Source organism: Vipera berus (assembly GCF_964194415.1).
Source record: "Vipera berus genome assembly, chromosome: 12".
Classification (NCBI taxonomy): domain Eukaryota; kingdom Metazoa; phylum Chordata; class Lepidosauria; order Squamata; family Viperidae; genus Vipera; species Vipera berus.
In genome coordinates, this window is record NC_138215.1 from 11,232,538 (window position 1) to 11,256,584 (window position 24,047).

A 24,047-nucleotide genomic window follows, 5' to 3' on the forward strand; every position below is an offset into this window, starting at 1 on the left:
GTACAACGCAAAAATGGGGCAGGGCTAGTATCGCGCAGGCACTAGCCCCACTCCATTTGCACGCCCCCGTGCACACATGCACGCATGTAAAATGCTTCCCCCTCTTTTTCCAGTCCACCAATCAACAATGGTTGGTGACCTCTGCTTTGCCACCTCTACTCGAGTTTGCTAGTCGGCCCCTTCGCCTCCTTTGTGCTGGGTGTGGCTCCTGCTCCGGGCAGCGGTGGCAGCCTGATGGACCTGCTGCTGGTGGTGGCGGTGGCGTGTGTGCCAACAGAGAGGGCTCTGAGTGCCACCTCTGGCACGCGTGCCACAGGTTCGCCACCCCTGCCCTATGCCATTTCAGACAAATGGCCATCCAACTTCTTCTTAGAAACCTCCTGTGCTGGAGCACCCAAAACCTCAGAAGACAATCCATTGTCTTCAGGCACAACTTATGCAGTGTATGACGTGCATATGTGGAAACCTTAACCCAAAGTTTCAGATAATCAGGAGGTCCCATTTCTAATGAGGTTCTAGAGGTTCCACTTAAAATTAGGAATGCTCATAAATATCGAACTGACTGCAGTAAGTCCAATGCTTTTTTTTTTTTTGCCAAAGTGAATGTTGTCATTAATAAGTCTTCCCCCAACTCTTGTGCAGGAAAGAAATGGCCGTATTCTGTCCTCAGGACTAGTTTCTGAGCCATCAGATTCCCCCACACCTAGATGTTCTCTGAGCATCATGCAAGAATAAAGGCTTCCACTGTGCTTAGGGTTCACATCATTATGGAAATCTTTCACAACTCTAGAGCAATGTAAGCACAGAGCAGAATGAAATGGCAATACTGTAGATGGTCCCAATTTTTAGTTCACAGATATGGCGGAAAACAACAAGGAAATAGAAATGTGGAATGGATTCTGGATGGGAAAAAAATGGCTCCTGATATTCAAAAGAGGGCATTAATGGGTTTCAGTTGATGTTGAATAGTCACAACAGAAGAGGAGGATGGGAGGAAGAAGAGGAATAAACAGCAACTAGTAGTTCAATTGTCCTTCAAGTTGTAAGTGCCACTTAACTAATTTGCAGCTTGGGTCTATGCCTACTAGGAAGCACAAGAATCTAAGGGCTTTCGCTTCTTAGCTTTGGTTTCTTAGATATAAAGGTAAAGGTAAAGGTTCCCCCGCACATGCGTGCTAGTCGTTTCCGACTCTAGGGGCCGGTGCTCATCTCTGTTTCAAAGCCGAAGAGCCAGCGCTTGTCCGAGGACGTCTCCGTGGTCATGTGGCCGGCATGACTAGATGCCAAAGGCGCACGGAACGCTGCTACCTTCCCACTGTAGTGGTCCCTATTTTTCTACTTGCATTTTTACGTGCTTTCGAATGGCTAGGTTGGCAGAAGCTGGGACGAGTAACAGGCGCTCACTCTGTTACGCGGCACTCAGGATTCAACCCGCCAAACTGCCGACCTTCTGATCGACAAGCTCAGCGTCCTAACCCACTGAGCCACCGCGTCCCTATTTCTTAGATATAGTCAGTGCTTTTTTTGTAAAAGAAAAAGGTGCCGGAACTCACGCATGTCATACAACCCGCCTTGCCTACCCTACAAGGTTCCATCCAAAAAAGGTGCCGGAACTCCGTTCTGAGCGTTCTATGAAAAAAAAAGCCCTGGATATAGTAGATTCTATATTTTGAAGTCCAGCTGGATTGGCCCTGCTTTAGTATTGCTAGATAGAATCAAGCTTATTTGTACTGAATCACATCTGTGGAATTCTGTCCCTTGGTGGGCTCAGCCAGCCTTATTCAGAGGCATCTGCTAATAATTGGCAGAAGTATGTCATCACCTCATTAAGAATGGTGATTTTTTCCCCCTTCTTTCTTTGGAATAATTTGAACACAGTGGACACCCTGTTCTGCCCCCAAATGTCCCAGAATCACATAGCATCTAGGCACTGGGAGGTTAAGCAGTCACCCGATGCATGGCATCTTGTCTCAAAACTTGCCAAAATGTCCTTTCTAATTTGCTGCTCATGAATGAACGTGCATTTTTACTCAGCCCTGCCATGTTCCAGTGCTGCACAATTAAAATGTTCCTGAACAAAAGGAGAACAACAGCATGCCAAAGCGTTGATTTTCCTGAATCTTTCTGCCTGATATAATTCTCTCTGCTTTTAAGGAGGCTTTTATTCTGCTGTTAAGAGCAAGACGTAAATATGCAGAAATTCCTTGTGAAAGCTTTTGATGCAATAATAGGGGGGAAACCCATATTTGACCTTCAGCTTGTTTACATCTGAACTATATAAACTATAGTAGGAACTGTGGAACTCTGTTCTCAGAATGGTCCAGTAACCATTAGCCAGTACCTAAAAATTAATTATTTCAGAAGAATTTGAACTTTTATGTGTCTCTTTTTCCCCTAGACTTGATTATCTAGGCCAGAACTTGATTTTTTAATAGTGGACATCTCTCCTATTTATGTCACTTGTTGTGAAAGTATTGCCCTTCTTCTGCTGTTTAAACCCAATAAATAAAATCCCAAGGTATACAGCATCAGAGTTTGTGCATGCCATTGGTTGATTTATGTGACAGAACCATCCCTCATAAAAATTGCTCCATCTTGAGCAGTGGTGGAATTTAAATATGTGAACAACCTGTTCTCTGTGTGGATGCTGCTTCCGGAAATCCAATCTGGGCCTGGGCAACAAAAAAATAGCTACCGGTTCTGCCGAAGTGGTGCGAACCAGCTGAATCCCACCACTGATCCTGAGTGAGTCGGGATGGAACAAAGTTGTTAACTTGGTTTCTTTTCTCCAACCTCTGTTTATGCCACTCGCTCCAACCGATCCTCTCAAGTCTGCCTTACCCTGTAATAATCGGTGCTGTAGACATCTCTGGACATCCCAAAGTCTCCAATCTTCACCAGCAGATTAACTCCCACCAAGCAGTTCCTCGTGGCCAGGTCTCTGTGTACAAAGTGCTGGGAGGCAAGATAGACCATTCCCGAGGCAATCTGGCTAGCAATGTGCAGCATTTGAGAAAGTCCCAATTCCCCTTTGACTTGCCGAGGCTGACCATCCACGAGGATCATTGCATCTGGCCCATGTGCCCTGGGAAAAGAAAGGCAGGGTCAGGTCCAACGGAGCAGATTACAGAACAACCGAGAGCATTTCTTTTTTAAAAATTTTATTGCTTAATATATTTTTTTATTTATCTTACCATAAATATACATCCTTTTATCTATCTATCTATCTATCTATCTATCTATCTATCTATCTATCTATCTATCTATCTATCTATCATCTATCTATCTATGTATCATCTATCTATCTATCTATCTATCTATATATCTATCTCTATCTATCTATCTATCCTATCTATCTATCTATCTATCTATCTATCTATCTATCTATCTATCTATCTCTATCATCTATCTATTCTCTATCTATCTATTCTATCTATCATCTATCTATCTATCTCTATCATCTATCTATCTATCTATCTATCTATCTATCTATCTATCTATCTATCTATCTATCTATCTATCTATCTATCTCTATATCTCCATATCTCCATATCTCTATCTATATATATCTTTTTATTTTATTTATCTTAAACTAAATTTACTTCAAACGGTTTTTTCTCCTTAATATAAAATATAAAAACAGAGACTTCTGACTTTTTTCAGCGCAGTAAGAGACATAATAAAGTTATAATACCAATTTTGTAGTGACGCTAAATAACTGAACTGTGAGTCACCAGATTCATTTGCTATGAGGGGGGGGGAGGGTTTATAGAAATCAAATAATTAATAAACCAATAAATAAACAAATAAACAAACACCAGTCATTGCTATAACAACCCTCTTAATTGTCAAAACCCCAAGTCAAAGTTTCCTTTTTTTGTCTCTTCCATGCAGAAAGTCCAGAAGTGGTTTGCAAATAACCACAAAACTATTTACGTTCTTGCCCCTAATTCACGCAGTCTCCATCAGTCCCATCACCTTTTCAATCTATTCCTCCATTGTGGGAACAAGATTTTTTTGGGGGGGTTTTTTTAGAGCAGCAATCTTCAATCTCTGCTCCAGATTTATTGGAAGCACCAGTTCCCAATTAAGATGTGTCACTACCTTCTTTCTCTGGGAAAAGACAGCTAGGCTATTTGTATCCAAAAAAACTTTAGTTACAATTCAGTGAAATCTCGACAACAATAAATAGCCCAGAGAGTTTGTTTGATCTTCTTTTTAATCATGAACTTTCTATTCATGGGGCTTCAAAGCAATCTGCCCCAATCTGCAGTAGAGAATTCTTGGTGGCCTCTCTTGGTAGCCTAGCTTAGGACAGGTGAAGAAGCATGTGTCAAAGATAAAAAAAAAATCTTACATCTAAAAGTGACTTGTTTGGGAAGTGGGAGGGGGTGAAAGGAGGAGGAGAAGGATATACAAGCAGTATCTCAAACACCTCTTGAGAAATATTAGCTAATATTTAATTGGAGTATAATCTGAAGCTTGCAATGTAGTCTCATATTTTAAGCAAACACCGTACTTGGGGAAAACATGCATGCAGTACAAATGCAAAGATCTCTCGGGGGGAAAAATATTTGTGTTTTTTTTAAAAAAACAACAACAACAAAACCCTGAGAAATAACATATGAATTTCAAACTATGCGATTTGCAAGATCAGGTAAAAAGAGGAGGTTTCCCCCGCCCCAAACATTTTAGAATGATGGATAACCCGACTGACAAAAACCAAGTCACCTCTTGGTAGCATACTTTGCTTCTGCTGCTAAAATTGTATTAAGAAACCGATTCGATTCACAACAGTATTGGTGAATACTGTCCTATTTCCATTATCCCTTCAGAATGCAGACAGGTGTCACCAAAATGCCTTATAATTGTGTATCAGGGCCATGAGCTAACCACACAGAAAAGCTGTTTGCTTCGTGAATTGGACCCTGAACACGTGAAGGAGATCTTCTCATCCAACTCTGGAATTACACTTTTGCCATTTGATCAATTGCCCGGCTTATCATCCATAGCAGCATTCCGCCAGCTAGAAGGAATGCCCCAGAGATCATTAATAACAACAGTGTGGTGTGATTTTCTGCTAGCATGCCGCAATGTCCCTTTTGTGGCTCATTTCCTTTTTCTTTAAAACAGCTGCTGGCATTTTTACCTTTGTCAACAGCAGCAGCCTAGCCAGCAAATTGAAAATTTCAGTCTGCTAGCTCTTTCTCTTCTGAGACCTAAGCTCCTTCTGGCTTGAAAATACAAGTCTTGATTTTCAACTTTCCCAGGGTTGATGAGATACGATATGAAGGATATATGATTAGGTTTGTATGCCACTGCATACCTACGTCTAAGGTTCCCAACAGCTAACAATAATAAAATTGTACCATAGTAATAAATTAAAATGCCCAAGGTAAAAACAAGCAGAGAGCAACAGTGAAAAACGCAAATGCAAACACAGGTCTTAGCTTCAGTTTTTCCACTGCAGGAGTTTTGTGTTAGACAACTTCTGGAAGGCAACCATAGAAATGGCTAATCTACCTTCCCGGGAACTATATATGCAGGGCTTTTCAAACTTGGCCCTTTTATGATTTGTGGACTTCAACTCCCAGAATTCTTCAGTCAGGGTCACGTTTGAAGACCCCTGGTATAGGAGTCATAGGGAGGGAAATATTGGATTTTAAGTGAAAATGTCGCATTTTTACATGGCTCCTCCTTAAAACATGTACAAGCCCATGCCCTGCAGATGGCATAAATTAAAAAAAAAAATGATGCCACCTGATGCATTAGTTGTCTTCATAATTTAAGGATTTTTTTCCAGAAGTTATGGGAAACCCTCACTTTTGAAAGGAAACAAAGCAACGATCATATGATTGAGAGGTGTTGTTTTTTTTCTTTTTCACTTTATGTATCGCAGTGGAAGCTTTTCTGTTGGAAAACTCAACATTTTATTTTCTTACTGGGTTTTTTGGTTTTATCTGAAAGAGATTTTTAAACTTCTGTCTTTTCCTAGCCAGGACTCAGATGCTCTCTTTAGTCCCAAAGATGCTTTTTCCAAAAGGCAAGTGGACATTCTTGGGGTTGGTTTTTTTTTTTTTTTGGCTTTGAAAACTTCATCCCAGAAGCTTCTTCAGCTCTAATTGACTGCTGGGGAATCAATTCTCACCAATCATTCCCCACCAGTCAGTTAGAACTGAAGAAGTTTGTTGGATGAGAAGTGAAAAGTTTTCAAAGGGGAAAAAACAACAAGAAGAAAATTCAGTTGCCTTTTGGAAAAAGCACCTTTGGGATAACCACGACCTGGACGATTGAGAATCTCCATAAACATCTCTATTTTAAAAGAATTTAGATAGCCTTCTAAGAATGAATGGCAGTTTTGGAGGCTTGCTTGCTAAACAAAATATTGGCAAGAATCACATTTCGCATCATGTTTTGTTTGGTTTGTGTACGTAAATGTTTATTATGGCTTAACTTGGCCACTGAGGCTTACTCAGCAAACCATGGTTACACAACTTCTCATTTAATATAAAATGAACATTGGTACATTCAGTAATAGAGCTACATGGTGATCTAGAGGTGAAAATGTTTGCCTTCCACTAGGAAGGTTGAGAGTTCAGTCCTAGGTAGGGGCAGATGTATCTCTCCTAGGGCACAAAGAAAGAAAAAAAAATCTGCTGTGAACTCTGCATGGCAGCAGGAAGGGCATCCAGCCAGTAAATGCCCAGCTCCATCCAGTTGCCCCGATTCTACCCCAAATTGATTACATGATCATAAAAGGGAGTTGTTATGTTAAGTGATCTGTCCGGTCTATATCCCTTTACTTCAATAAATCGTTCCCTTGATTCATTGAAAGAAACAGAAAGAATGATCAATCTTTACCTGTGCCTGAATGCTTACAAATTACTGTAGCATAGAGAAAGCACTACAGGAATCTTATGGGAACACTGAAAAACCATTTTATTTGAACAAGCTTTCTATGACAGTGCATAGGCTAAATGGATGGTGCTACTTTGGCTCTTTTAAGATGTAACTGCCTTATCAAATGGATAATCCACCCCACATTGTGCTATAAATACATCAAAGAGTCAACAACATTTTCACTGGGAAAGAAAACCCAGTTAGCCCCTCCTCCAGACAAGTAGCGAGTATTGATGTCCCAAGCTGGGATTTTGTATATAATGGTGGAAGGGATTGGAGGGGCCTTAAACGTTTGCCCCCACAGTGATCTCACTAAGTTTCTTCAATTCTCACAAGAAGGGAAGTGGGTGGGGGGGAGAGAGAGAGAGAAATCCTGTTCCTGGAACAAATGACCCAGCTGACCTTGCTTGCATGGGGGAATATGTCAATATTCCTTTGTTAAATCTACTGGAACAAAGCTGTTGGCTTTTTGCTAGCTTGTCAGATTGACTTGGAAAATGCATTTAATCTCTCTGAGTTGCCCACATTTAGACAACAGGACTGTAGGGGGAATGGAAACCAAAAAGATATGTCAAGACTGACAACTCTTCCACTCATCCTGCAACTGTGGTCTGCCGGTTTCAGATTTTACAGAGTTCCTCTATCTCTTCGAAGAGGGCAAGACTGTCTTTCGAAGCATCCCAATATTTCTTGTCCTCTGGATGCCAGCTAAAATAAATGAAATCTAGAGGAAAGAGATTTGCTTTTTTTTTTTCCCCTCACCCCAGTCATGTGTCAGCTTTGACAACAGAATAATTGCCTTGGCAAAACCTCAAACCTAGAAGTGGAGCTGCCATCTAAATTATTGACACAATTGCTTTGCAATCCCGCTTAATCAACGTAGCAGGAGAGGAAACCCACGCAACACATATCGCAAAAGTCCAATTAACTAAATACTAGCAAATAACAAATAATCATTACTGAAAAATGGGAGCACCGTTGCATGAATTCTGGAACATTAGCCCTTGATTTCAACATGACAGAAGAACAGCATCTCCATCCATTTTTGTGTTCGGCTATTGGCTGTTCCAAGCTGATGAAAATGCTGGTAAGATAGATTGGCTAGGATCATGATGATGATGATGATGATGATGATGATGATGATGATGATGATGATGATGATGATGATGATGATTATTATTATTATTATTATTATTATTATTATTATTATTATTATTATTATTATTATTATTATTATTATTATTATTTTGCACAATTTTTGTAGAACTGGAAAAGGTAAACCATCCAGTCCAGGGGAGAAGCTGGACTTTCTTGGCAAATTAATTACCAACTAAAGACCAGAGTATAAGAAAGCACCAAGCCCCAGTTCATGCTAAAATCCTTATGCAGATCCGTAAGTGGCTGAGGAAGCAGGAGGACAAATCCAGAAGGAAAGATCAGTGCTAGGACTGAAAATCTCAGATTTAGCAAAGAGCTGCCATAAATTGACACTGCCAAAAATACAGCTTGGAGAAATGTCTTGATAATGAATTATCCGGTTTGTCATATGATTTATTGGCAGTGAGAGTGATGTGAGTTTCTTGTCTGAGATGTTCCCTGAATTACAGCTGAGTTCTCCTTGGTTTTGGTCCCTAGTTTGAGCCTTCTGGTCAGTTTCCCTGGCTTAAATCCTAATTTCTGGCTAGTCACATACAGCTGCCTATGGCTTAGCGTGACAGTGCTCCAGACTTCCTTGTAGTGTCTGTAATGGCAAAGGACACCACTACTTGTGTTAAGTTAGTCCCATATTTGCACAGTAGCCATAGTACCACAGAGGGTTCAAGGCGAAGAAAAGCAGTTTCACAGTTTCTAAAACTTGGTCGGACAGTGGGAAGATCAATCAATCAGAATAGAGCGGGAAGGAAGCTTGGAGGTCTTCTAGTCCAACTCCTTGGTCAAGGAAGGGAACCTATACAATTTGAGACAAGTGGATATCCAGTCTCTTCTTAAAAGCCTCCAGTGATAGAGCACCCACAACTTCTAAAGGCAAGCTGTTCCACTGGTTAATTATTGTTGCTGTTAGGAAGTTTCTCCTTAATTCCAGGTTGCTTCTCTCCTTGATTCGTTTCCATCCAGTGTTTCTTGTCTTGCCTTCTGGTGCTTTTGAGCCTAGTTTGATGCCCTTGTCTTTGTGGCAGCCCCTCAAATACTGGAATACTGATATCATGTCCTTCTAGCCATACCCAGTTCGATGAAGTCAAGATATTTGCACTCATGCCCTATCCCTCATATCAATTTCTGTTCTTCCCTTTCTATAACTGAGTAGTATATTTAGCCTTTACCTCAGAAACTTATTCAAGTCCCCGTGCTTCATGTATTCGAAGACCATGATGAGTGGATCTCCTTCGCCACAGACACCATAAAATTTTACAATATGGTCATGCTGCAGGTTGGTGAGCAGCTCTGCCTCCCTCTGGAAGTCCTTTCGGGCAGCCAAAGTTGGGTCCTTGAGAGCCTAAAAAAACAAAAACAAAAGAAGAAAGATAGATGGACGGATGGATGGATAGGAGAGATGGTGAAAGTCATGAAAAATAACTTGCTTACAATTTTTAAACTTATTGTCTATAATTCTCCCCGTATCATTCTAGACAGAGATAGATTACAAAGAATTAGAATTGGTTTACACAATGTGCTACATTATATTAAAATATGAGTTCTGAATATTGGTTAGAATGGAAATTAAGCGGGGTCAGCCCTGATTAGTAACTGGAGGGAAAATATCAGGAAATGCCAAGGACATAAGGTAAAGGGTTTTTTTTAAAAAAAAATCCCCCTATATAATGGCAAACTACTTTGACATTGTTGCCAAGAAATCTGCATGGATGTGCTCATGAAGCTGTTAGTTGTTGAGTTTGGAGAAGATTCTTCCAATGATTCAGAATATTGTAGGAACCCAGCCAATGTTTTAGCATGTTATATGAAACAAATCATTGTGTATATTTTATTTGGTTGGGTATAGGACGTTATGTGAACACAAGAATGTTCCTTCCTATTCTGCTTCGTTAACCAGATCTTGGGTCATATGAACTAAGCCTTGTCCATTGAGCAAATACAGATGAATACTTTGGAATATGAGAAGCTGGCTTATACTCAGTGACATCATTGGCTGAGATCAACTGGCAGATGCTTCCAATGGATATTCAATCCTATTTGGAAATGTCTAAGATTGAACTTTTCCATTCCATTCAAGGTATGAGCTATGTCACTGTGCTATGCTTCCACTGATAACTTGAAAGAAATGAGCTGGCAACTTTTGCATGAAAATCTTGTGCCCAGCCTGTACGTGATTCTGGCTGTCACAGAGGATTCCTTGGCTATTTTCTAGAGTTAGCATATAAATTAGTTAGCTAAGGCGAAAGCAACAAAATCTTGGAATTATAAACCCAGCACCTGATGCATAATAAAAGCTCATTGGATGAAGAATGCGTGTGTCTTTAATGAGTCACCAGATCCTTCACTGCTTTGTTTTAGGCAAGCTGTTCTTCTGTTTTGCTTTGCTACCGGTAAGTGTCAAGGACAATGATTTTACATCTGAAGTTCTTTATTACTTAGAAGCATGTTGGGATGAATTAATATAGACAGCTATTTGCTCAGCAAAGGCACCAATGACAGAATACCTTTGAGAAGTTCAATTAGGAGTCTTAGGAAATTACAGTTCCCAGAGGTCCTGATCCCAAGATGATATTGGGATATAAAATGTCTTGGCATCAAGTTTCTCCCCTGCCAATGCAGATAAGAGATCAAAGCAATGAGGGAAAATTTGCTTAGGAAAATGAGAATGGAAAGATCCCACAGATTTCAATAGTCTTTAGGCAGTTGTGGGCCTTTTGTCTTTGAGAAATAATGTGATATGAATTCATCTTGCATTAAAAGTCATTCTGGAAAACACAGCCTCTAGGAGGCAAGTCATTTCCATCCCCAACCTTAATCTTTTCCCCCCAAAGAACTTGCAATTGTGCTGCCAAAATTGCATCATTTTGCTGCTTAATCTTGGCAACAAAGGAAAGACCAAAAAGGAGATGTAGTCATGTGCAATATGCAATATGCAGAGTGCAGTTTCTCCATCCCTGCTTACCCAGTGGAATATTGCTTTGCCTTTTGAACATGATGCACAATTTCTTTGCACTGGGCACATGCGATTTCCATATGACATTTGGGACGAATGTATTCTCAGAGAGAAGCAACCTGCCTTCAGAAATCGTGGGCGCTCCATCACTGGAGGTTTTTAAGAAGAGGCTAGACAGTCACTTGTCTGAGATGGTATAGGTTCTCCTGCTTGAGTGGGGGGCTGAACTAGAAGATCTCTAAGGACCCTTCCAGCTTCTATTCTATTCCATTCCATTCCATTCCATTCCATTCCATTCTATTCTATTCTATTCTATTTTATTCTTCTCAGGCAATGTACTCAAGAAATTGTGAGGGAACACAAGGTAATGTGATCAGAGAATTTTTTTTTCCAGTTGGATTGATTTTTGTTTTGTTTTTTCAGTTGGATTGATTTTTGTTTGGGATCAGTTATTTCTTTTTCCTTTAAAAAAGAAATTAATAACCTAGAGCAAGTATTAAGGAGGAACTCTCTAAGATCCATTTCTTAGCCATCTTTTATGTTATTTTCTAGGAAATGTATTAGGGAAATTCAGTGGAACTTCTCTGGTTAGCCTTTCCATATCTGTGGGGTTATTGGTGACCTCTGAGCTTGGTTGCTTTCTTGCAGTTGTTTTATTACCCAACTAGGTAACATCATCAGCGCACTGATGAAATATCTGCAAGAAAACAGCCAAGCTGAGAAAGTATCAAGACCTCCACAGTTCAACCCTGAGCTGCACATATTCTCTTCTGTTTTTTAAATATCTAGAGTAGAATCAGATTGCTAATGGCATCTATTAGATGATATGTCTAATAAAACTAGTGCCTAAGTGAAACGTTAAGAAAGAAAATGGGGGTTTCTGGGGTCCATACATTATAGAAACACAAACAACGCCAGCAATTATGAAATAATTTCTCTGGATACTGGCTGACAACTCATCCCACTTGACATTTCTCTCAACTCTCTTTGTTTGTTTGTTTGTCTGTCTTGCAATAGGGGGGAGGGAAGGAGAGAGACACAGAGAGAGAGAGACAAGAGAGAGAAAGCAGTAAATAATCTCAAAGGTAAAAGCTTCTACCTATTTCTAGCCCAGTAAGAATCCAAGCAAGGCGATCAAACCGGTCAGTCCTAGAGGAGATCAATCCTGACTGCTCTTTAGAAGGCCAGATTCTGAAGCTAAAACTCAAGTACTTTGGCCACCTAATGAGAAGGAAGGACTCACTGGAGAAGAGCCTAATGCTGGGAAAGATCGAGGGCAATAGAAGAAGGGGACGACAGAGAATGAGGTGGCTGGATGGAGTCACTGAAGCAGTAGGCGCGAGCTTAAATGGACTCCAGAAGATGGTAGAGGACAGGAAGGCCTGGAGGAATGTTGTCCATAGGGTCGCGATGGGTCGGACACGACTTCGCAGCTAACAACAACAACAAGAATCCAAGTCTTATAACCTTAAAGGCAAAGACTCCATATCTCATTATTATGATTCTTCTGAACCAGTGAATCCTTTTATTTTGAAGAAAATGATTTTGCTGCCTTTATTCTGAAGAAGCATGTGCTCAGGGTAAACGTTTTCTTATGGGTGGGTGGGAATTGTGGATACTTGGAAAAAAAAAACCTGCAGTAATAAAAGCAAGGCATTTCACTCTTCATAATTTCCAAAACCCTTGTTTCCATTCTTTATGCTTCATAATAATTTCCTGGGAGAATCAATCTCCCATTTGTACTGAAAGTGGCTTCTCAACCAAATTCTGGTTTGCTATGATTAGGTAATTTTGTCTAGTGCATGTATGGAATTGTTACTGGGGCTGATGTGCCTGAATTCTGTATATTTCCTCATGAGGGTTTTGAACCAAAGATGAAACAATTTGTTCTCAAAATTAGTTATGAATGCTAAAGTCAAAATTGAGACTCCAGACCTATTTTGTTATCCATAGGCAAGGCTTTTCGAATTTTATCACCCCTATCCAATAAACTGGGAGTACATAATTATATTTATTTAGCATTTTTATCCTCCATAGAATATGCATAACAGATGTCAGTTATTGAACCAGAGTGGGAGCCATGGAATATTAAACCAACTGCACGTTGTTGTCTTATTACAAAATAGTATCTGTACAGTTTAAGAGGGGATGAGAGGCAAAAAAAATTGCCCTTGATTTTCTGTATTTCTATGCCTTGCATACTCTTATTTAAATGTGGGGGGGAAATCACTCAGATGAGTTTTCATCTGCAATTTCAAATGGTATGTGTCCCACTGATTCTAACCTTTTAAATCATCAATGTCAGATTCCGGGAGCTTAAAAGAATACCTGCTTGCTCACAATTATTCTGATAAGCTAAAGGAATCCAACAGAGTCCAACACAAATTGGATATATTCATATTCCTGTGGCTTGTCTCATGGGCAGGCAATGAGAGGCGTGTTTATACCAATGAATCTGTGGGCTCTTCACAAGCCCTCTGCCAGGTTTCCAGCTCCTATCTATCTATCTATCTATCTATCTATCTATCTATCTATCTATCTATCTATCTATCTATCTATCTATTTAGAAAGACACTTTGCATGCTACAAACAAAAGTACCAGGTTCAAGTTTCTTGGTTTCAAGACTTACTCTGGGTCCCCCATTGACCTTATGGACAATGGACTGAAGGTCACTGGTTAATATCAATGTGTATGTATTTGCTCAGTAATAACAGAATAACAAAGTTGGAAGGGACCTTGGAGGTCTTCTAATCCAACCTCCTGCTCAGGCATGAAACCCTATACCATTCCAGACAAATGGTTGTCCAATCTCTTCTTAAAAACCTCCAGTGATGGAGCGCCCACAACTTCCAGAGGTAAGTCGTTCAACTGATTAATTATCCTAACTGTCAGGAAATTTCTCCTTAGTTCTAGGTTGCTTCTCTCCTTGGTTACTTTTTTCATCCGTTGCTTCTTATTCTATCGTCGGGGGCTTTGGAGAATAGGTTGACCCCCTCTTCTTTGTGGCAGCCTCTTAGATATTGGAACATTGCTAATAACAATTGCCATTGTAGAGAGGCCTCTAGAAGTATACAGAAAATGTAATTTGTGGTGGTAAATCTCAACAATTGACTTTCTGGTAAATGATTAGTTTGGGATTGTTTCCTGCCCATTGAGGCAGTCATTGACATGCTGCAACAATTTGAAATGTACTCATTGAAATACAGTGTTGACTTCTTAAAATATGGAAAATGGGGCACGTCCCCCTGTGTAGAATATAGAATAATAGGGTTGGAAGGTCTTCTAGCCCAACCCCCTGATTGAGCAGGAGACCCTATACTATTCCCAACAAATGGCTGTCCAGTCCCTTCTTGAAAACCTCCAGGATGAAGCACCCACAACTTTCAGAGGTAAGCTGTTCTACTGATTAAGTGTTCTCACTTTTCCCAAAGTTGGATCTCTCTTTAATGATCTTCCATCAATTGCTTCTTGTCCTACTCTCAGGTGTTTTGCAGAACAGGTTGACCCCTCTTCTCTGTGACAGTCTCTCAAATACTGGAAGACTGCTATCACGTCACCCCTAGTCCTTCTCTTCATGATAAAAATCCTTGCTCCAGGAAGCTCGTCATCTTTTCTGCTTCTTCTGGCTTCTGGAAACCAGAGCCTTGGTGGAGCAGTGGGCTAATGCCTCCTTAAGTAACACCAGCTGTCTGCAATTAGTGCAGGTTCGAGTCCCACCAGACTCAAGGTTGACTCAGCCTTCCATCCTTCCGAGGTAGGTAAAATGAGGACACAGATTGTTGGGGGCAATAAGCTGACTTTGTAATAATGCCGTTTGGGGGGGGACCGAAAGCCCTAATAAGCAGGCATATACATAGAATGAAGGCTATTGCTAAGCACATTGATTTGTGCTTTAGATTGTAAGCCGCCCTGAGTCTTCGGAGAAGGGCAGGATATAAATGGGATTTTTTTAAAAAAAGTGTATTTATTTCATAAAAGTATTCAGGGTGACTGATTATAAAGCAATTCTGAGCATTGTATGGCTGAGTTGAGCTAAAATGTGGATCTTCCACTTTAAATATATCATGCTGGTGTCTAGATTGCAATATGTTTTGGTGTTTTTCTTCTGTTGGGTCTACAAACATTTTAAGCATTTAAGGTCATATTCTTTAGGACCTTGGTTATTGTTGGCCTGAATATCTCTTTTAACTCCATCAAAAGATGTTTCCATTGTTTTAAAAGAAGTTCAGTTGAATATTTGTTATAACATAATCTGCTGTGGGGATTCATTTTAGGCTGAAAAAACAAAGAAGTAAATCAAGAACTAGTAATAATAGCAATAATATTTGCTATCATGATTTCATTAGAATGACCAATTAATAGAGGAAAATTCCTCTTTCATTCTTTTTTTTTTAAAAAAAAACCTCTAAAGATATTTTCTATAGGAATAGAGCTTGGGAGGAACTTCACAAAGTGTTTTTAAGCTTGGGGGTGAAGGAATTCTCCAATTCAGTCAATTTATTGAATGTCTCTTAAAAATCTTGATCTATTGTGGAGGGATCCAAAAGAAAACTCAGTTACATCTAACTGTCATCCTTTCTCAAAAATTATTACGCGGTCCTAAGAAACTGCTCTTGAAAGTTGTTTTTTTCTCTTCGAAAACAGAAAATACTTTAAAAAAACAGTTTTAATATCTTACATTTTACCCCCATCTCTTCAAGGCATCACATAATTTTATTTCATATTTTTTTCTATCAGTGGAGAAGTTGACCACAAATATTTAGATAGATGATGGTATGCTGTTCAGACCTAAAAACATCTGTCTTCATCCTAGGCTCTTGATTATTTTTAGCTTTCTACTATCTTCCTGATGTTAACGTGAAGCCCTGAGAGCAACAGAACTCTTTTCTTTTGCCCTTTACTTTATCTTCACCCCGTCCAAACAAACAGACATATTTTCTACTACCAGAGCTAGAGAAAAACCATTTGTTTTTGTTTTTTTAAAAGCTTAGGACAAAACCTCCCAAGTCATTTGTTGAAAATATTTCCTTTATCTGTTGAAATCATGCTTAGGAGGAATTGTTAGCAATAGCAATCGCCCTTGACTTATATACCGCTTCACAGTGCTTTGCAGTCCCTCTCTAAGCGGTTTACAGAGTCATCATATTGACTAAATACAGAATTCCTTTGCCTAGCACCATCAAGCGGTCTACCCTTGTCAGAAAAGTAGCCACAAGCATTCTGAAGTAACTGATGTTGCTAGTGTCAACTTCTGAAATGAACCGGCTGGAGCTATCTTCGTTGTTTTAAGTTGCCACAGGTTGGGGGGGGGAAGGGGGAAGGAAAACGGCAGCATTGCTAGACTAAACATAGAGTGGTCCCATGGGAACCAAGGTCATTCCCACACAAGCTGGAAGGTGGAGGAAAGAGGTTTAATGGAGCCCACCAATTACTTCGATTGGGTGGTGTGATCTATCACATAGCAAAGGGAAGGGAATTGTTAGATTTAGCTACATTGAATCTTTACGGGGAGGTTTAGCATTGGTTTCACTTTTGACCATGCCGATATTATGTATCCCCCCCAAAAAAAACATGCGCTTTGAGGAAGCTTCAAGCCTCGGAGTTCTGATTTATTTGGTTTCATTGTTTGGAACCTTGACAGCTACTTTGGCTTCAAAGGAAACCATAGGAAGAACTTCAGAATCTGATGTGAGCTGCCATATTTCATATTTTACCTTCACAGCTACCAGCATCTTGTCCTTGGTGGGACTGAGGTTATAGCACTCAGCCAGGAACACCTTCCCAAAAGCACCTTCACCCAGTTCTCTCTTAAGGATGATGTCTCTTCTCTTAATATGCTGTACATCTGCAAAGGGCAAGGGGCAGGACAGGAGGAAAGCAGGAAATAATGTTAATACAAACAACAGTTCGCCGTTTGTTCTTCTTTCCCACTCCAGAACAGGTCCCCAATTTGCAAAATGAGAGTTTATGGAGACTCTCAGTCATCCAGATCATGGATGTCCCAACGGTGCTTTTTTTCCAAAAGACAATTGGACTTCCTTTGTTTTTCCTTGAAGATTTTTCACTTCAGTTCAGTTCTAAAGAAGCATAACATCTTCAAAGAAAAACAAAGGAAGTCCAGTTGTCTTTTGGAAAAAAAGCACCTTTATTACTCATAATAAATCCATAATCTTTGAGAAGGCAGCAGGACTTTAGAACATTTCATCTTGTTAAGAAGTAGGGTATCTTTTTGCTCAAGGAGTGTGTGTGTGGAGGGGCATCTTGTGTCACGGTTTTTCCCCACCATTTGATTGATGATTCTGTTTCCAAAATTCCCCCCCTCCCCATTTATTTATTTATTGCAGCAGGAGATTATGCTTCAGACAAACCTAGAGTATGAGTTTGCTTATATATAATATTTATCTACATTACTGTTGCATTTTTTTAAAAAAGCAAACAAAAAACAAACATGTATGCTCTGAAATCAATGCTATCTATTTCTTCCGGAAACAAATCAGTATTTTTGGATGGGTGGGTGGGTGGGTGGTAGAATTACATTCTAGGTCAGAAATATTTGGGACATATATTCAAGGACAATGGCAACACAACATTTCTCTGGCTGACAACGGTTCCATCCTGCAGGAGTTAGCATTCCAGGGGCAAAGAAACACAAGTAATTCAGATATAATTTCCTTATTACAATTGCTGCTACCATGAAAGCAGATGGAGAAAAGCTGGCAGAGTGTGAAGACCAATTTCATAAGGGGAGGTCTGACAATCTCACTATCTCCCAGACATTTCATTGGCCATGCAATGGAGTCCATCTAGATTTTGGAAATGAGCTTGTCAGAATGGAAACTATTTTCAAACTATTTCCATTCCGATATGAGAAAATAGCTAAATCTACCGAACGTAATTTCCAAATAGGAATATACCTATTACTGGCCAAGTGATATACAACTATCATGGGCTGTTACGAAAGTACAACGAATGAAAAAAATATCTAGAATGGAAGCAATTTGAAAAGTTGTTGTTTTTTTATGAATCAAGGCAAAAACATGTGTCCCAAGATAATGTTGCAAGACCCAATCTGAGTCAGTCACTGGGACCAGAGTTTTTAATTTTCTGAGCTTTTGGACTTAGGCTGGAACCCATCCTCCAGTGGTGAAGCACCGAAGGCAACTTCTGAAGGCAACTTCTGTTCCACCTGGTTAATTGTCCTCACTGTTAGGTCCTCCTTAATTCCAGGTTGCTTCTCTCCTTGATTCGTTTCCATCCATTGTTTCTTGTCTTGCCTTCTGGTGCTTTGGAAAATAAATTGACCCCCTCCTCCTTGTGGCAGCTCCTCAAATACTGGAAGACTGCTATCATGTTCATCCCTAGTCCTTCTTTTCTCAATTCCTGCAACCATTCTTCCGGTGTATTTCCCCATCCTTGGAGAACTTCTCTCTATTGTAATGTGTGCTTTGGGCTATTCTATGCATAGTATTTATGTAATGCCTGGTTGAGTGTGGCTTTATATTTATTGATTGGGGTGTTGATGCCAGCTATTCAATGATTGGTTGTTGTTGCCTTGTGCTGCTAAGTCCTTGGCTCCTAAGGACCTGATAAGCCGTGTTTATTTAAGGTGTTTTTCTTTCCCAAATTAAGTTAATAACACCCATTTCTGATAGGGTTAAAACTTGTCTGGGAATCACTTTAGTTCATTCCTCTTGTTAAAAAAAATGACTGAGGCAGGACATAATAAGAGGCCCAATGAAGAAGATTTTTCATCATGCTTTTATATATATGAATTGCATATCACATTATATATTGTTTTTTTTCCCCCTGACTGAAGTTTCAATCATTTTGAGCATTGATATAAAGATTATTGCAGCCAATCTAATTAGCACCACTTCTCACCTTTCATATCCACTAGACAATAAAATACACATCTACTAAACAGATGCCACCACATTTGAAAAACTTACTTTCAGGTTCAATATGTATAGGGCTGAAGTCTCAACTGATTGACAATCAGGCAACCCTACCCCTTTCTTCTTTCAGTAAATTCCTCTGAATTAAGTAAGATTTAGTCCTTGATAGAGCACAATCTCCTTATTGTGTACAGCTTGCTAGACTAATAATTTTAAAAAATTTGCCCACAAAACTTAATTCTATTTTTTTAAAGGATTCTTGGATGTTTAGGTGATTATCGTGTCAAAATCTCTTTGCCAAGGGGCCGTTCAAGTAAGATGAGGCTAAACAGCTCAGATTTTTATAAGCAGCTATAGAAAAGGGATTTTTTTTTAAAGTTGATCAATCAAAGCCATCATTTTGGAAGGTTAAAAATGATTTATTTTTAACAATAACTAAAGGTAAAGGTAAAGGTTCCCCCGCACATGCATGCTAGTCATTTCCGACTCTAGGGGCTGGTGCTCATCTCCGTTTCAAAGCCGAAGAGCCAGCGCTTGTCCGAGGACGTCTCCGTGGTCATGTGGCTGGCATGACTAGACGCCAAAGGCGCACGGAACGCTGTTACCTTCCCACCGTAGTGGTCCCTATTTTTCTACTTGCATTTTTACATGCTTTCGAACTGCTAGGTTGGCAGAAGCTGGGACGAGTAACAGGCGCTCACTCTGCTACGCGGCACTCGGGATTCGACCCGCCAAACTGCCAACCTTCTGATCGACAAGCTCAGTATCCTAACCCACTGAGCCACCACGTCCCTCTATAATAATAACTAGCCAAACCTTAATGACTAACAGATTTATTACAACATAAGCCCTAATAGAGTCCTTCTGTACCCATCATTTTATCAGACAGATTATCGGATTCCCAATAAGAATGCATGGGAGACAAAAAGGAGAGTCGGTAATGGTAAGTTTATCACTAGGTGCTCATTCCCAATAAATTTCTTCAAAAATGTGTTTGCAGAGAACAGTGTTCTTCAGGGAAATTCCTTGGTGCATCTGCTGGTAGGTTATAATGTTATTCACTTGCCTATTAATCTATCAAGGAGAGGTACTCCTTGACTTACAACAGTTTGTTTAGTGTTTGAAATTACAACAGCACTGAAAAAGTGACTTAGGACCAATTTTCACACTTGTGACCATTGCAGCATCCCCAGGGTCACACGAATTACATTCAGATGCTTGACAACTGACTCACATTTATGGTGTTTGCAGTGTGACCACCTTTTGTGATCTTCTCAGAAAAGCAAAATCAATGGGAAAACCAGTTTCTCTTAGCAGCAATGTTATTAATTTGACAACTGCAGTGACTCACTTGACAAATGTGGCAAGAAAAGTCACAAAATGGGTCAAAAGCTGCCTGAAGAAATTTTTTCACTTATTCAACATAAATTTTGGGCTCATACAGGACTACCTGTAGCTGCAGCTTCATGTTATTTATACAGCTTGATAGCTGTTGCTTCAACAGGTACATAGGAAGACTGTGCAAAGCTTCAGACCTGAAGGTGCTTTGGAGCATCAGGGTTATGGATAGAGCACACTTCAGAACTTTCGTAAATCAAAGATGTCCTTTTCCTAGGATCACGTTGCAAATTTGGATGGTGACAGTTTCAGGTGTGTGATGCAGCAGCTTTAAGGGACTGCAAACATTTACTGCACAGGAGATTGTTGGGAGAGTTTTATCAGATGACTGAAAAAACATTCTTTCTATGCAGTTTTAGTTATAGGAAACAAACATGCATGCACAAACACACACACACACACACACACACACACACACAAGCATACATCACACACACATGGACTGTTCACGTACGGGTGCTTTGTTTCTGAGAAATGGGCTGTTTTGTCTTAATTACAAGCTATGACAAATAATGCTCCTAGGTAAAGAAAAGAAAAGAGAACAAGAAAAAGTCAGCTTCCAAAAAACAGCCAGAAAAGCAATATTCAAAAAATAAAAACAAAACACCAACTGAATCAAAAGGAACAAAGCTTTTCATTTGAGAAAACCAAAATAATAAAAATGAACGACAATACGTATGCACAAATACAGGGTGAGCTATCTATCTATCTATCTATCTATCCACCCATCCATCTATCTATCTCAAAGCTTTGGAAACACAAAACATTTAAATGGCTCTTAAACAATTAAGACTGCTAATTAGAAGATTATGGGCTGGCATAAAAGCTACCAAGTCTAGACATCTACGCTTGTTTGGGAAGAGTGATGTTCCCAGTCTGCACAAACTATGGTTCTAAGAATAAATTCTTCTTCAGAGAATTCCCATTGACCTTTTCACTTCATAATGAAAGGTCCCTAATAATGATATTATGAATAATATTTAGCAATTAAGTGGCAGATAGTATTAAGCATGCTTGAAATCTTCTTCAACAATTTGTGTTTCACTGCTGATTTTGGAGCAGGAAATTCAGCAAATTGTCCAGATGTTTTCCTGCATCTATATTCTGTTCACTGTTGCACTGATCAGGGTTTGTAGTTTTTAGGTTGGCTATTTTGGCCCATGCTTATCCATGGTTCACTAAACCACACATTGCCTTAACTTTCTGAGCTTGCAGAACATATTAGCTTACACTCTGACTGCCTGTTTTGCACTGTGTCACGAAAAGATGGTCACTTTTTGAGAATTCCTTTTTCGCCATGCTGATCAAATGAAGAAGCATAACATTTGAGGGCATCAAATGCCACATATAGTATATCATATTCCATATATCCAGAAGAGCATTAACTTTCCTAAATTAATTCTTTTTTTTTAATCTTAGTTATTTATGCCTTCGAGACAGTGTTGACTCCTGCCAACTCTCTGAATTTGTCCCTGCTGCTTTCTTGGCAAGATTTTCAGCAGTAGTTTGTCCTTGCCTCCTTCCTAGGGCTGAGAGAAAATGACTGTCTCAACATCATCCAGCTGGCTTCATGCCCAAGGTAGGATTAGAACTCATGGCCCAGTTTGTAGCTTGGTGCCTGACCCACTATACAGTCTCCCCACCGCCAAACCCGGCTCTCTAATTCTACAGTTCTTTTAAAAACTTTTTTTAAAAAAAAATACGCAAATACGTATAGAAATACGTATAGTATTATATTATTATTATTATTATTATTATTATTATTATTATTATTATTATTATTATTATTATTATTATTATTATTATTATTATTATTATTATTATTATTATTATTATTATTAAATGAGGCAGCCAAAGAAGAACAAGTATTTCAGCTGAATTGTTCACTTTATGGAAACAAACGCTAGTCGTACAAATATCAGCAGAGTTTCCAAAACTCCCAAAAATTATAGATGGAGAAATATTAAAAAAAAAAAGGATTGTTCTGCATGTCAATGAGTAGAAATCTAAGCCTTCGCCAGCCCCCAAAGGGAGATCAGAATCAGAGATGAAAATCAAATGTCATTACTCTAACTTTCGTCATTTTGCTACGCGTCCTTTTCCCTCTGTCTGTGAATAATAAGGCTGCCACTGAAGAGGCTAAGTTGTAAGGTCACCAGAGAGGCTGATCTGCATAAACCTTTTACAGCCGTTTGGTACGTGCAGAAGAGCTCCTGATAAATCGCTGCTGCTTGTTATTCCAAAGCGATTTTTCAGATATCGGGTGCCAACTTGTTTGGCTCGATCAGATTGCAGTCAGCCATTCTAACAAAGTATCTGCCAACTGCCATCTCTGCCTGCACCTTCTGTACAGCCCAACTCCTCTACAGGTCATGAATTAACACTGACGACAGCCAGCAAGCCTACCCCTGTAATAATTCTCAACAACAGGTTGCAAGCACAGCCAGTAAAAGTAGGGGAAGATATCCCTGCCAAAGGTAAGCTGGTACTTCTGCAGTTGGAACGGCAATACAATCAATACTGTGTTTCCCCAAACATAAGATTGGGCCCTATATTAATTTTTGCTTCAAAATGTGCATTAGGGGAGGGGTCTTCAAACTTGGCCCTTTTCTGACTTTTGGACTTCAACTCCCAGAATTCCTCAGCCAGCGTGCCTGGCTGAGGAATTCTGGGAGTTGAAGTCCACAAGTCAGAAAAGGGCCAAGTTTGAAGACCCCTGGATTAGGGCTTATTTTCTGGTTAGGGTTTATATTCGGGGAAATACGATACTAAATGCTGGCTGACAATCTTCACTGGGGCTTATTTCTGTGGTGGGGCTTATATTACGACCATGCTGAAAAATCACGCTAGGGCGTGTTTTCTGGTTGGGTCTTATTTTGGGAGAAACACGGTATATGTTTGGGGATAGAAGACATCTTCCTAACAGTAAAAATAAATTCAATTTTAGTGCTAATTATTGAAGGAGATGGTGAGTTCTATTTGCCTGGGTTGGTTCAGCTTCAAAGACTAGGCAACTTTGACTTGTATGCCTATGTTAGACCAAGGGCTGGATTTACTGACCTAAATGGCCATGTCCATTCCATAATTCCAGTCTATCCCTGGAACGAAATGAAATCATCTGAAAAATGAAGATTTCTTCTGCTCTTGAGACAATATCAGTAGTCCTCAAATGACAACAGTTCATTTAACGGGCGTTCAAAGTTACAGTAGCACTTAAAAAAGTGACGTGAGCATTTTTCACATTTACGACCTTTGCAGCATCCCCAGGGTCACGCTATCCAAATTCAGGCACTCGGCAACTGACTCATATTTATGATGGGTGGCAGTGTCCCAGGGTCATGTGATCTGCTTTTGCAACCTTCTGACAAGCAAAGTCAATGGGGGAGCCAGATTTGCTTCGCAACCGTGTGTCAACGCTGCTAACATCGGATGTTTTTGCATTGACAACAGATGGAAATGTAGCCATGTTCTTCCTTTCGCTTTTAGAGTTAGATGATGCCGGGAGGGCGGGGGATGTGAATGAGAGTCCAGCTAGACATAACACTGAACCTAGCGTGAGAATCAAGGTCGTTGAAATTAGAGCTGATAAAGAATTGGCGGGCTGGAGAGCTGGAGAGGAAGCCTGTGCTTCAAGCCAATTGGGGAATGTGATTTATGACTGTAAATTGGAGGAGGGAATTGTGCTTCGATACTATGTGCCCAGGGGAGGGGAATTCAGTTTTTGGCTTCAATTATGTAAGTGCCGATC

At 39.8% G+C, this 24,047-nt stretch overlaps 1 protein-coding gene across 2 annotated transcripts in view; it reads right to left on the reverse strand.

Annotated features, from left to right (window-relative positions):
* The window catches only part of NTRK3 (neurotrophic receptor tyrosine kinase 3), a gene marked incomplete at its 3' end in the record, with an annotated part of 368,520 nt that overhangs the window by 43,766 nt on the left and 300,707 nt on the right, over nt 1-24,047 (reverse strand). For both annotated transcript variants that reach the window (XM_081337317.1, XM_081337316.1), the window contains 3 exons: nt 16,721-16,851; nt 9,222-9,394; nt 2,842-3,085 (listed from right to left, as the gene is read on the reverse strand). In XM_081337317.1, the coding sequence (XP_081193443.1) occupies nt 2,842-3,085; nt 9,222-9,394; nt 16,721-16,851 (548 nt within the window). The remainder of the gene's footprint in view (nt 1-2,841; nt 3,086-9,221; nt 9,395-16,720; nt 16,852-24,047) is intronic.